The 14,778-nt window shown below is 31.5% G+C and overlaps 1 protein-coding gene across 1 annotated transcript; it reads right to left on the reverse strand.

Annotated features, from left to right (window-relative positions):
• Positions 1 to 6,673: 6,673 nt before the first annotated feature.
• LOC134696135 (uncharacterized) lies at positions 6,674 to 14,234 on the reverse strand. Its single transcript, XM_063557770.1, has 6 exons — positions 14,149 to 14,234; positions 11,265 to 11,369; positions 10,016 to 10,141; positions 8,140 to 8,208; positions 7,691 to 7,860; positions 6,674 to 6,979 (listed from the first exon to the last, which is right to left on the reverse strand). Exons 1-6 carry the CDS (start codon positions 14,220 to 14,222, stop codon positions 6,723 to 6,725), a joined length of 801 nt encoding a protein of 266 aa, XP_063413840.1. The 5' UTR covers positions 14,223 to 14,234; the 3' UTR covers positions 6,674 to 6,722.
• Positions 14,235 to 14,778: the final 544 nt, after the last annotated feature.

The raw sequence follows: 14,778 nt of genomic DNA on the forward strand, positions 1-14,778 counted from the left end.
GCTTAACGCCCATTATAATGTTCTAAAAATAAGTCCAGCTTACCAAAAACATGTAGCTTGTTTTCAGGAAATCATGTTAAAATTTAGTTATTTCATGGCTTGTGAATAAACTTCCTTAATTATTCTTTATTTGCATGCGTTCTTCTTCTTTTTTCTTTTAATTATATTTTTTCTTGCGAAGAAGAACGACGGAATAAGCGCGCGGATCTAAATTTTCAATATGTTTAAGATAATTGAAAAACAGTTTTAAGCATCAGTGAACGAGATCATGGAGACCATAATTCAGCTTACGAGAAAAATAATTCAGCTTACGAGAAAATAATTCAGACTACAAGACAATAATTCAGCTTACAAGTCAGTAATACAGATGTGGCGATCAATAAAATATAATATTCATCAATATCATACAGTTAATGATAATTCAATGTGCAATAAGAGATACTACAAATTATTTGTAAACACACTCGAATTTTGCATGAAGAAAGGAAATACATACTTCAAATGTCGACAAACTAAAAAATCAGCTGTTAGTTGCATATATAAATATTTGGTATTAGGTATTAGACATCCTACATTTATTATTTTCTAAACTTGAGTAATGTCAAATTTCTTAAATACCCCTCTCAAAATAATATCAAATTAATAAAAATATATCATAAATATCTGGGTGTATCTGATAATTACTATGTACAACTTTAAATTACATATTGTCTTAATACTCATACTGTACTCTTTTGTATGTACTTCACGACGACTGCCCTCAAATTGTCACACACCTAAAACTATTACCCATCTGTGATGATGAATGCGTTAAGTAGCCATAACGACTGACTGTGTGCTAAAGCTCACCCAAAACAATTAACATACTTAGTACTAAATTATTTTGCTTTTGCTAATATTAACTATTTACAAATAAGAAATAAGTTGTTAAAAACTGTTATAATGACAGAACAGATTATAAGAATAAATCCAACTTACTATTTCTTTAAATATTCACCTGACTGGGTAATGTTGATATAGGTGCAGAAGCAGCTTCAGAAACAATGTCTCACAGAAACGTTTTATGTAAATCCCAACTGATTCTATTTATAAATTCGGAAATTTAAAAATTATTTTTAAACTTTGTTTGGAAGTTTCGACTTTAATCTATAAACAGATACATGTACAGCATAACACTTTTGAAAAATCAATACTATTATTATAGATGACACTTGCCACTTTATGTGTTAAATGTTAGAGGATACATACAATACACATATATACTTTGTTTTTTTAATTATTCGTCTGTGGGGTTTTTAAGATATAGATTTATTCAATAAACTTCTGTTTTGTCGGATACAAATGGTGGATGCTACAATTTTGTATTGGGACAAATCCTTTGCCATTACAATGTCTAAATGTAAGGTACTATAAGGACGGTCGTTTTGTTTAGTTGAAAACCAGCATAGGAAATTCCTATACCAAGTCAGTAACAAGACAGTACGTTATTATCCCTTTGTTTAATGCGTTTGAGCTTATGATTTTGCAATTTGATAGGGGACTTTCATATTTAAATTTTTCTTGGCGTTCGATAATCTTGTGATTTTACTTTTTGAGGAAGATATCTGTTTATGTTATTTAACACGAAAGGTGGTAATCCATTTGTGTTTCTCGTGAACTCGAACTAATGTTTCTATTGCTTTGTTAATTTTAAGTCGACTTTAGCAATATTAAATGAAGGACACCACATATATCCAAGATGATATTGATGTACACGAGCATCTTTTGTTACATAAAAATTCCATTTTAAATTTGTTTACAGTGAATACAATTAAGCGACCTACAACATCAGTAACTTTGTATCTCTATATAGCTACTCATTGGCTCTAGTGAAAAATATATAGAATCGTGGGAATTTTCATTTATTGTTTGATTGTTAAACTTGCTCACTCAGTTACAATTATTCAGCTGAAATATGAACAAAAAATGACCATTGACATTTAGATGAGGAACTCTGCATTGACATTGATATATAATTTAAAATATGTTTTTTTTAACTATATGTCCTTTGAATAGATATAGGAAGATGTGATGTGAGTGCCAATGAGACAACTCTCCATCCAAATAACAATTTAAAAAGTAAACCATTATAGGTTAAAGTACGGCCTTCAACACGGAGCCTTGGCTCACACCGAACAACAAGCTATATATAAAGGGCCCCAAAATTACTAGTGTAAAACCATTCAAACGGGAAAACCAACGGTCTAATCTATATAAACAAATCGAGAAACGAGAAACACGTATATATTACATAAACAAACGACAACTACTGTACATCAGATTCCTGACTTAGGACAGGTGCAAACATTTGCAGCGGGATTAAACGTTTTAATGGATCCAAACCTTCTCCCTTTTTCTGAAACAATAGCATAACATCACAACATAGAAAAACATACGATAAAATATAAATTGGCAGACTCAACTCAATCAAAAAACGTATGATTACACAATGAACGAATAAATTTGATCTGCGATATCTGAATACACATGCACAGTTAATTAAATATTAGAGACAAACATTCATGACCAAAAAGCTAACAAACAAATTCAAACACAGGACATCACTTAGAAATATTTAACCAATCAATGTTCACTTTAGAAAAAAAACGCGTTTTTTTTATAATCTTGAAGTTGATACAAATGTTGTAAGAATAAGTGAAAAAATTGATGATATTACAAATAATATAAGCTGGTGTACAGACAAGATCCATATAAATACAAAATAACAAAAAAGCATTATAAACAGTATCAACAGGTCGAATTAACAAGAAAATACGATTTGAGAGTACTCGCAGTTACTGACAGCTAGTTAAAAGCCAAAACCAATTAATAATAAAAAATCATGCATCAGAGACTAAAATCGACTAAAACACATCACAGGGATTAAGTATTTTAACGTCATTAATAGTCAAAGAAGACATGACTTGTGCAATGCCAAAAAAAAAAATGTATCGACAGGTAGTAGTATAGTGAAGAGCGACTTCTATAGAAATAAAAGTTAACGTGTCTGTGTCTTTATACATCTCGCCTCAAAAGATAATGAAATTTAGTTATGTTTTAATTTGCTAATGACAAAATCAATATTAGTGCCAATGTGAACTATATTCAGAGATCTAATTACAATATTGGTTTAAAGTTCTTTAACACTAAAACTTATGTGAGCCTTTGCAAGTAGATCTATATACGCGGGCATTCTAATATGATTTCGTACCTATCTCTGTTCTATTTCATGATCAGCATTGAGTTTTGTCCAAATCCTATTTGGTATTAATTAGGTTATGATCATGAACATGATTTGTTTGTTAAGTCTTTTCAAATAGCTCTGTACACGCTGGCATTCTCAAAAGATTTTATACCAATTTCTTTTCTGTTTCAGCAAAGACGTTTGCCAAAACAAAATGTATTTTCAAACAAGTTGTTGATAATGAATTGAGTGCTTTTGTTTGAGTCGTTAACATAGCGATTTATGCTTAGGCATTCCCAATAGATCTCATACCAATGTCTTTTTTTTTAAAGTTTCTTTTTGCAATTTATAAATTTTAATGCCTTTTCATTTTACTTATTTAGAAAAACATGAACGGTACAAAAATGTACCTATTTTCCTGCACCAGATGCGCATTTCGACAATACATGTCTCTTCAGTGATGCTCGTGGCCAAAATATTTGAAATCCAAAGCTTATACAAAAGATGAAGAGCTATAATCCAAAAGTTACAAAAAGTATAGCCAAATCCTTGAACGGAATCAGAGCTTTGCAAGAGTGAGATACACTCCTTAATCTATAATAATTTCTAGCATTTTGTAACAGCAAATTTTAATAACACAAAAAAAATCCGTATTTTCATCCCAGTACCGAAGTACTGGCTAGAACAATGGTTGCATATAAGTTCAAGTATGTCATATTATAAATCCATACTCTAACGACGGAAATCATAGACAACGTAATTGATCGTTTATTTTTTTTATTTATTAAGTATACTTATGTAAATGTAAGTACTTAGTTTACCAGCAGTGGTAGATCTAACACAGGCTGTCCAAATTATCTTCATGAATCACGGCTTTAATTCCTTGACAAATATGAAGACGACAATGCCACCAAATTAATTTAACCCTAACGCGACCTCAAGAAGTTAAGATTAAACAGCTATAATAGTAATGCGAGAGAACATGTGTTCAAGACAAGCGACGAGCTATGAAAATCTTGTATCACTGATGATAGAATGTCATCCAAGATGGTACCGGTAACAAGACAAACTGAAATAAATGGTCATAAAAGTGTCAAATGCAAATAAAAGACTGATGTTGGACAGGAACACACCCTAACCAGCACAATATATAAATGTCAACATATCTTCTATTAAATATCACTTCTCCTAGCTTAACCACTTGCTATTATAGCTAAATTACAACAAGTTGCCGGGATAATTTGTAATATTGTTTCAAGTCGTTTTTCTTGAAGTTCTGTTGGACGTTTTAAACAGGGACAGATACTATAAACTCAGCACAGATTATGATTACTCGACGTAGAATAAAACAGTAGCATGCGCAAATCTATCAGCGCATTTACAAGCAACAATTTCAAACATAACAGACTTTCAAATGCTTTATCTACTGATCAGATTCTACTTTAAATGGCATTTGACCAGTATTATTTATGCAGAACAGTTTGCTATGTACCCAGACCAACAGTAGAGATACCGTTATCCTTTAGGGGCCAATGGATAAGTTATAAGTTTGTTGGTAGTATTGATAAGATGGCACAGAAACCAAGACATACTCAGGAAATAAAACAAAGTGAGACTCAATCAAAGTATACATCAGGAAAGACCATAGTTTTATTTCAGCATGTGGATTCAGTGCATTTTCCGGTTACACCTTTATACTAGTAGCTAAATAGTCCGTTAATGACCCTTGTTTATGTTTACAAACCAAATTCGCATGAAAACTACCAGTCAATTGTAAGTCAGATTGGTCTGCAGGAAGTGATACAGAATTATGGCACAGGAAACAGACACATAGTGTTTGTAGTGTGTGATGGACTGCCATTTGGTTTATGTGAAGAGCAAATAGCGCAAAACGTCGATGTCGTTCATTTGACAGGTCAGAGAGTTGCCATATGGTAGATTTATTTCTTTTATAGCAAAACAAATGTCACTCAGATATATAATACCCATACAAAGAAGTAACAGCTCTAAGAATTCCAGTGAGTTATACTCCAGCCCGGTATTGGTATCATTGAAATGAAAAGAATGACGAAGACAATGTCACTAGTCTTAACTGACAATTTGTGTTGGTGGGATTCAGTGTTGATAATGCACAAAAAGCTACAAAAATTGAAAAAACAACCATAACGCTAGGACCATCTTTGAAACCGCAAATGACCGAAACATTGAACAATTCTTAGTCCACTACGTAAGACACTGTATCAGTAATAGATTTGTAGCAAGGACCCGATGATTCATTACATTTTTAACTGTGGAATGTGCAGATCAAAACTACGTTTATCTAGCTTTGATGACCCATATGTGTTTTGAAGCCATTATCAACACGAGAGCCGGTATAAAAAGAAATAACGCTGACCTAATTGTTTCAGCAAATTCAACATTAACCCTGTTGTTCTATGCAAGTGAGCATCCACAATAAAGGGTTATTGAATGTAAAGCGGTTTCAGTTGAGTTTTCATTACAGTTCTTCACTGAAACAGAGTACCATTCGATACTGGGGTAGTAGTTGATTTTTAAAGCAGAAACAGTTAACAAATAAGTGAACAGGACGAAATCAGATAACAGAAACTTGGACAAGCTAAGACAATACAAGCTCAAACAATAGGGCATAAGGTGAAAGGGATTGTATGTAGTAAAACGGCGACTGATTGGTTAGAGAAATAACAACTCCGGTACGTACCAATGAGAAAAACAAACTGTTTACAGACTACTACTGCGACCGGGAAAAAAAATTGTAACCTTTCGATAAACCCAACACTTTGTCATTATTTGTGTTAGATTATAATATTTTGAATTTTTATGAAAGGGCAACAGGCGAGCAGAATGTTTTGCCCACAACATTAACAACATAGATGTGACCAAGGATTAATATTTGTTATAACCAAATATGATAAACAACAGATAAACGTCATTCAAAACCAGTTCTGTTTGTGATGTTGCAGACCATATGTTCAAGAGTGCATTGTTAATTGCAATGCAATCATTATATAAGTTGTTTTTCTCTGTCCAGAACATAAAGAATTACTTTTTTAATAGTTTCACATCAAATTGAAGTATGTTATTACTGAACAATATTTAGCCATTTTTGGTGTCTTTTTATGATAATTGTTCCATCATATAAAATATTATTGTGATCTATATAGATTCAGGATGAATATGACAGTTTATGAAGCAAATCAATACATTCGAACAATTCTTTCGATTATAATAGTAAGATTATTATAGTAAGATTATGAACTATTCAAATACGATATTTTTGAAAGAATACATTTTGAAGGTAATGACATTTTTACAAATTAATGCTAATGTACTTTTGACCAGTCTTCAAGTTGTCTCCTGTAAGTTGTTGTTGATAAACTGTCTGATAAAAAACAGCCATCTGATGTGTGCGGTCTGAAAAGAACTCAAATACAAGTTTCGGAAATTTACTTTTGATATATATACACTTGACATGAAATTATTACAACGATGTTTCATATAGGCAATTACTTAAAAATCGTGCTTCCTCGTATGTAGGCAGATCCACAGTTGATAAATTTTCTGGAGGTTCTGATGTTTCGTTAACATTTTCTGCACTGCTAAATAATGCTGTTTTTGTCGCATAACCATCTTGACAAATTGCTGCATAACGATCAACAATGTCATTGGTATCCGTTTCATTGGGTTGACCAGCTCGTTGCCTATATGGTACTGTATCAAATTTGTGCAAACACACACCTATAATTGATATGAATTTAAATTCTGAATATTTAGAAAAATACAATTACTTCAAATCATCATTGTTTATAACATGAAACTTATACACCCCAGAACAATTAATTTAATTGGACAAATGAGGGGAAATGTCTCGTATAATTGTTGTTTCTTTGAACATATTTACGCATATAGTTTTATGCAAAATGTGATATGCATGCTGCATTAAAAGAAAACATGTCAAGGATCAGAAAAAAAAACATACATTCAAAAAATGACAACACCATATCTAAATGAACATTACAACTAGCAAACATATCAAAATATAAGTTGTAAAATATCTCCATTAAAGTTCATGTAATTTTGGTTTATAAAAGTCTGATCAACGCCCCCCCCCCCCCCCCCCTCCAAAAAAAAACCCAAAACAAATGAGCAGTAAACTCATTGGCTTCAGTACTTTTGTCAGTTTTGAGTAAAGCTAAAAATGACGAAGTTGAAACAGGCTTATGAGGAATTCACACACATTTGAAGAATTATCAGCGAAAAATCATGATCATAATTATATTATACGATAATAATGGAGGTGTTTCTGACTGACGTTTGTTTATTTTTGTTTGTTCATAAATATAGTTATGTTTCCTGCACACAAGGTATAACAAAAATTGTTGAGGATAGCTAAAGAAAACCCTATCTGGTTAATTATAAGGAACGATGTAACGGTTTATTCAAACTTACATGCATTATCATATTCTGGTATTTCATTTGTCACTGGTGGTGCTGATGATGTCTGTAATACCATGCCTGCATAAGTTTTCTTCTTAACTCTGGTCATATCGTTACACTTTTTTTTCAAAACTACAGTTGCAAAACACGCTATGACGACTGCCAATGGTATTCCAAATCCTCTACAACGAAAAGGTTTCTGTCATGTTTTCAAAATGTTTAAGGCACAGTACGTTGATCTCTTGTAAAGCTCATTTATTGCAACTTGTATGTATAACATTAATCTTAAATTCAACTGTAATGTATTCTGCTCATTTGAGGTAACAGTAAAATCCTTTTGTAAAAATTGATACGTCGGACGATTTGTTTTAACTACATTTATATTTTACTCATAATTTGTAAATCAAATAAATATCACATTTATAATACTAGCATCACAGTTATCGAAATTGCATACTCACAGTATATAGTCAGTAATTAGTGTCTTCTTTATGTCGGAATACGTAGAGTGTGTTGACGATATTGTCGTTCTGAAAATCATGTTTAGAAAAAAGTACAGTTGTTGTTTTATGTTTTGACTGATTTCGAACATATTCATTTCAACTTATTGCACGAAATGCATGCAAGTTTTCAAAATCAAATTACCAGTTAAGAATGCGAGACAACCGGTAGATTTCGTCTTCAAAACACGACAAATAATAAACTGCTTTATTTTCTCAACAACATGGACCGATTGAAATATTTTTTTTATGATCATACGAAATGGATGCGTCAAAAATAATTAAATCGTGAACAGGTCGGCAAAAATATTCTGGAAACATTAATAGGTCGAGATAAACTTTACTGTTTAAGCTGTGATATTGATTGAACATCAATAATAAACACTCATTTATAACAATTTATCATATGTTTAGTAGTAAATACAGTAGTTTTGCATATGTGATAAATAGCCTGCTGTTAAATCCATATCGCGCAACTTTGATGCGCACCCTTTATCGCATACCCTTTATCACACCCCTACCCTTTATCACACCCCTACTTTTTTTTTTCTTTTTTTTTTACATAAAGTCAGTTTTTGTTTTTTTTGCTTATGAAAAATGTTCCTCAATTTTTTTTTATGACGTCATTGTTTGGTATGTGACGTCACGAACGTCGTTTTCATATTGTATGTGACGTCAAGAACGTCAATTTTTTTTTCTTAATTTTTGGCACACTAAATGCAACTATAAAAAATACAAAAATAAACAAAATATTTTTAAAACAACAGCACGTAAATTGTAAGGTAACCAAGGTGCTTCGGATTAGTAATTGAGCAGTTCTTTTTAAGGCCTTTAAAACAAGACAAAAGTAGAACTGAAGGTAACCCAGTGCTATGAACCAGAAAACAGTTCATATAATACTCTTCTGTTGAAACATATGATAAAGCGTATAATACATGGCAAAATCCGTATCGCATGCCGTATCACCCTCGACCAATATCATCCCTCGGGCCTAAAGGCCCTTGGGCTGATATTGATGTCTCGGGATGATACGACATATGATACGGATTTTGCCATGTATTATTCTCTATATACATGTATACCATGCTTAGTTTTATGAAGTGTCTAAATTCATACATGCATTGAATATGATGCTTCCATTAATTATCCCGTCAATTCCAATTTTGATTGTTAATAAATATTTTCCAAAATTGTGTTCTATTCTTATTGTCAACAATAAATCATGGATACGTTACAATGAATAAGTAACAAGGCCTGTTTTGTGGGTTTCGATGTTGTATGAACATGATGTACATTTACTACAATTCAAGTAAGTAGAGACACTCAAAAACGTACAAAATAAAAGTTACGAGAACTTTTTTGTCATCCAAACACCATCTGTATAGTCCTGAATCAAAATGAGATCATTGACACTGAACGTAAATATGCAATAATCAACAAATCAAATTTAATTATCATCATTGAAAAAAATGCATGGTGAATATACACCAATAAGATGGAATTTACAACAATTACAACCAAATAATTGAAATAAAACTCCTTCTAGTTTTTCTTATTTTATGAATGGCATACGCACACATCTTTTGTTAGTTTCGAATTCACATATATACATCATCTGTTAAGAAAAATTCATGGTACAGAATGATTTTAGTCAGATAACGAATAGAGGGAACGAAAAAAAATAGTTCATCTTGTTTTATGTGTTTATCCTGGAAAGTACACGTTTTTGTCTATGTAGAGGCATTAACGAACCCCTGTGCAGTATGCCTTATGTTTTTTCATTGCAAAAAAAACAAACTATCATAATAAATCTATAATTCTCAGCCAGTTTACTCACTGTCGAATTGTAGTCACCTTTGTGAAAGTTTTGCTCCTATGTCTCTGTCTGTATCCTTGTCTATATCTTTGTCTAGATCTGTATCGGTGTTTGGTTACGTACACAGTTGTCGTAGGTCTTGTTGTGCTGAAAATACATAACATGATTATATTGGTTTGTATTTTGTAGCAGTTTACGATAGCTAGATGTGCATTTAAAGAAGAAATAGTCGAACAGATTCAAAGTGTTATATCGAAGATTTTTCTTAAAAGTCCGTGAATTATGCAATTTGTTTTACATTTAACCTATTACGTACTTTCAAATGCAATGACACAATGCATATAATTCATGTGACTGCTGTTTCTTCATGATATGTGTACATAATGGCATGTCTATTCTATCCTTTTTCAAATATGTTTTGACATATTAACTGCACTTTGAAATTTCGAACTGCCCAACATAAGAAGGAATCATAAACCATAAGTACAAAATGAGATGTACAAAGTGTATAAATAAGGATATAGATTACATGTACAACTAATTCATTAATAAATGTGCTTGAATGTTGTTTAAACTGGTATTAATATTGATTTTGTTATCAATGAATTAAAATAAAAACAAATAGTATTGTTATATGCACATGCATATTCATGACTCTACAATCCGTAGATACCTTTACCTTGACATTGTACATTCTTTTTTTTTACTGACTGTTTATTATGACGTCTTAACACTGAATTTATTGGATGTTGGATATGAACTGCTTGACAATTGAGTTTTAGATGCATGATTGCTTTTATAAGTCGTTATTGGCTTTTAACAAGATGTCAGTCACTACCAGTACTCTCAGATCTGTACTTACTGTATTTTTGTTTTTGTGATGAAGAAGTACCCACCCATGTGCTATTTAATTCAATCTGAAGAAATCAGCCTTTTTCTTAATTTCTATAGAGTGTTTTTATGTTATGCTGTTACAACACTGTTCAAAATTTAGTTGGGATTAGGCGTCACTAATATGCTTAACCAAACCATATTCTGTATTTGCATGTCTCAAATTTGTTGCGTTGGATAAAACTGCTATTTCACACACGTGCAAAAATAAATTTCTTGGTAAAAAAAGGGTCTAAATGCAGCACAAACATTATTTTCCAAAGGAACATAAAAGTAAAAAAGTATATTTTAACAAAACACATTTGACTAGCAGGTCAAACAAAGGATATTCTTATAATATATATGTATATGAAACTTAATTCCTAGCTAGTTAACTCACTGCAGAATTGGAACAGTCGTCTTTGTATACATTTTGCTGGTATATTTTTGTCTATACCGGTGTCGGTATCTGTTTCTGTACACAGATGTCGTTGGTCTTGTTGTGCTGCAGTTAAATATAAAATACGAAAACATTTACTTTTACTATTTCGTTGTTGTATTTTCATAGTTAGATCTTGCTATATTTTACACCACACATATCATATGGCTATTTTTTACGAAACTAATTATTATTATTTGGAAGTTTTATTGTACGTATAATTGTCAATTTTAAGAATTTGTACAACATAACTTCTAGGTGAACTTTCATCGAAAAATTATCATTTTACATCCCGCGTAAAATAGTAAATAGAGTAACTGATAAACATACTGACTAGATATACGAATAAAATGTACTGAATAAGTTGAAACAGGGGACAAATATGTAGAACATGACTGTCACGTGAAAACGTGTACCCGTATTTTGACTATTTTATATATAATAGATATAGGAAGATGTGGTGTGAGTACCAATGAGACAATGTCTGTTTTGTTCACGCATCGTTGTAAATATAACGGAATTTGATGAGACGGAAAATTGAGAGGTTAAACGCTAAAAAAAAAGGTTCAATTCACCATTTTCTACATTTGAAAATGCCTGTACCAAGTTAGGAGTATTACAGTTGTTGTCCATTCGTTTCATGTGTTTTGTGATTTGATTTTGCCATGTGATTAGGGACTTTCCTATTGAATTTTTCTCGGAGTTCAGTATTTTTGTGATTTCACTTTTTATGTACTAACAACGTCCTTTTACAAAAAAACTTGTGGACCTACACAAGTTCATGATCACCTCATATGTTGCGCTCAATTGCAGTGTTGAAAGTTATTTTTCCACTTTCAGTGAATTAACATTATTCTATTTATATTGTAGTTTAACATTGAACTATGCGTATGCAATTGTTTAAAAAATAATTGATGCAAGCTATACTTTATTGTAGTTAAAATGGGTAGGCATTATATTCGTGATTATATTTGCCCGATCGATAGGTAGGGCTAACATAATACAAATATGATGCTTACCCATGTTAAAACTACAATAAAGTATAGCTTGCATCAATTATTTCGATAGGACAATTAATGTAATTTATATGTCCGATAAGCATAAATGTAAAAGCCTTTGCTAGACTCTTCCATGGACCTCTTTTTTGTTTGTAAAAAGGCAAACGGCTGGCACTGTGATTTTTCAGAGGGATGACTTTGAACAGCCATCATGAATGGTTGTCGTATCTAGGTCAAATATGTCAATTTCGGAATGCACCACATTACAGTCATAATGAATGAATTAATAACATCATGTGCACCATTTAAGAGTTTGAAAGTGTTTTAAAGTGAAGGAAATATATTCAGTGCATGATAATTTGATAAAATTCATTATACTGAAGAAATCAATATACGCATGAGCAAACAAATTTCAATGGAGCATGGGTTTGTTCCAAAAGCGAAAGAAGCACGTCATATTAGAATTGGAAACTATTGTACAGCAAATGAGTATATGTTATATGTAAATCGGCCTTTATTTTTCTCAATGAATTTTCCCCATTTTTCATGTCGAGGTCTCGTATAGCCTACTATTTATTTTGTGCATTGTTGATAGCCTTACAGTTACTGATAATTGCCTTTATATCTGTCATTTATACTATAGTTGAGAGTTATAACAGTGACAATCATACCACATATCTTTGTTGTTTAATTGATAGAAAGTTATGTTATAATTAGTTGTTACCACAAGGTACAGAGTTTTGGCATAGTTTTGTTCAATAGTATTCCATTTGTGCTTGCATTCGAACCTTTTTTCAAGCTTTTGGGTTTTAAGCACAAGTATATTGAAGTTCATGAACGAATATTGTCACTATATGAGACAGTGTTGGGGCGCACCCAAATTGTGATAATCCATTAGATTAAAAGCCACCTCTGGAGAAAATATTAACGTAACAGCTTTTTTTTTTTAATTTGAAAATCATAAAAAAAAAGTACTTAAAAACATTATAGTTTCCATCTGGGTTCGATTGGAACTCAATTATCCTGATTAAATAAACCTGTCCTTTACTGTTAAACTCCTGTATAGAGTTACTTTAACTAATTCTCAATTCAGTATGTGCATTAACACATTTACATTTTTTACAAATTGAAAGAAATATTTATTTTATTTGGCCTTTGTTATTTCAAGTTTGTCGTTATAAACATTTATCATATATTTAGTACAAAATACAGCTATTTTGTATATCTAATAAAGGTTCGTTTTTCCAGTCTGTATCACGTACCCTGTATTGCATACCCCGTATCGCATAGCTAAACCCGTATCACATACCCCGTATCGCATGGTATAACCCGTATCGCATACCCTTTTTTTTTTTTTTTTTTACATATTGGTATGTTACGTCACGAACGTCAAGTTTTCATATTGTATGTGACGTCACGAACATCAAGTTTTTACAACATATTTTTTGGCACACTAAATGCAACTATAAAAAATACAAAACACTCAATTAAATACAATAATAAACAAAATAGTTTCAAAACAATTGTAAGGTAATCCAGGTGCTTCGTATAAATAATTGAGCAGTTATTTTAAAGCTTTGAAACAAAACAAAAGCAGAACTGAAGGTAACCCAGTGCTATGAATCAGAAAACAGTTTATACAATTTAATACTCTTCTGTTGAAATATATGATAAAGCGTATAATACATGGCAAAATCCGTATCACATGCCGTATCACCCTCGACCAATATCATCCCTTGGGCCTAAAGGCCCTCGGGCTGATATTGATGTCTCGGGATGATATGACATGTGATACAGATTTTGCCATGTATTATTCTCTATATATAAACTTTTTCATAAAAGATTACCTTGTCAGACGCGTAGTTTTTCTAAATCGTGGCACAGTTTGATAACGAGAAGTTAGTTTCGGCGTGTATATCATCCAATCAAAAGGTTTGTACTGACTTCCCCTGAAGAATGAAAAATAAAGATACAAAACAGTGATGTTTATTATAGCAAATACCTTTAGTTTGGTAATTTGTTCTCTGAATAATAGTATATTTTCAGATTCATGTATTAGTATGCTTGCTTATATTGACTGAACGATATTATATATTTTTTTCAATACGCGACATGCGCCGCAAACTAACTTAAATGGTGTTGTAACAAAAGCGTACCAAATGCAATAAATATAGTGAATGAAATTATTATGACAAATGTATATACATCAAATTTAAAATCAAATCAGCATGAAGCATTTACTTTTTCTTAATATATATATATATATTAATATCTTAAATTGCCTGAATGTTAAAATCAGACTTCAAAAAATTCAATACAAGACATAATTATGAAGTTAGAATAAACCTTATTTATATTATAACTCTCATGTTGCAATATCCAATATTGTCAAATAATTTAAGAAACAATTGTCTAACCTCTCAACGAAATCACAATTTGAAACATTTTTCCTTGTGAAATCATTGCAATTCTTTAAG

This window comes from Mytilus trossulus, chromosome 14 (genome assembly GCF_036588685.1).
Source record: "Mytilus trossulus isolate FHL-02 chromosome 14, PNRI_Mtr1.1.1.hap1, whole genome shotgun sequence".
Lineage (NCBI taxonomy): Eukaryota > Metazoa > Mollusca > Bivalvia > Mytilida > Mytilidae > Mytilus > Mytilus trossulus.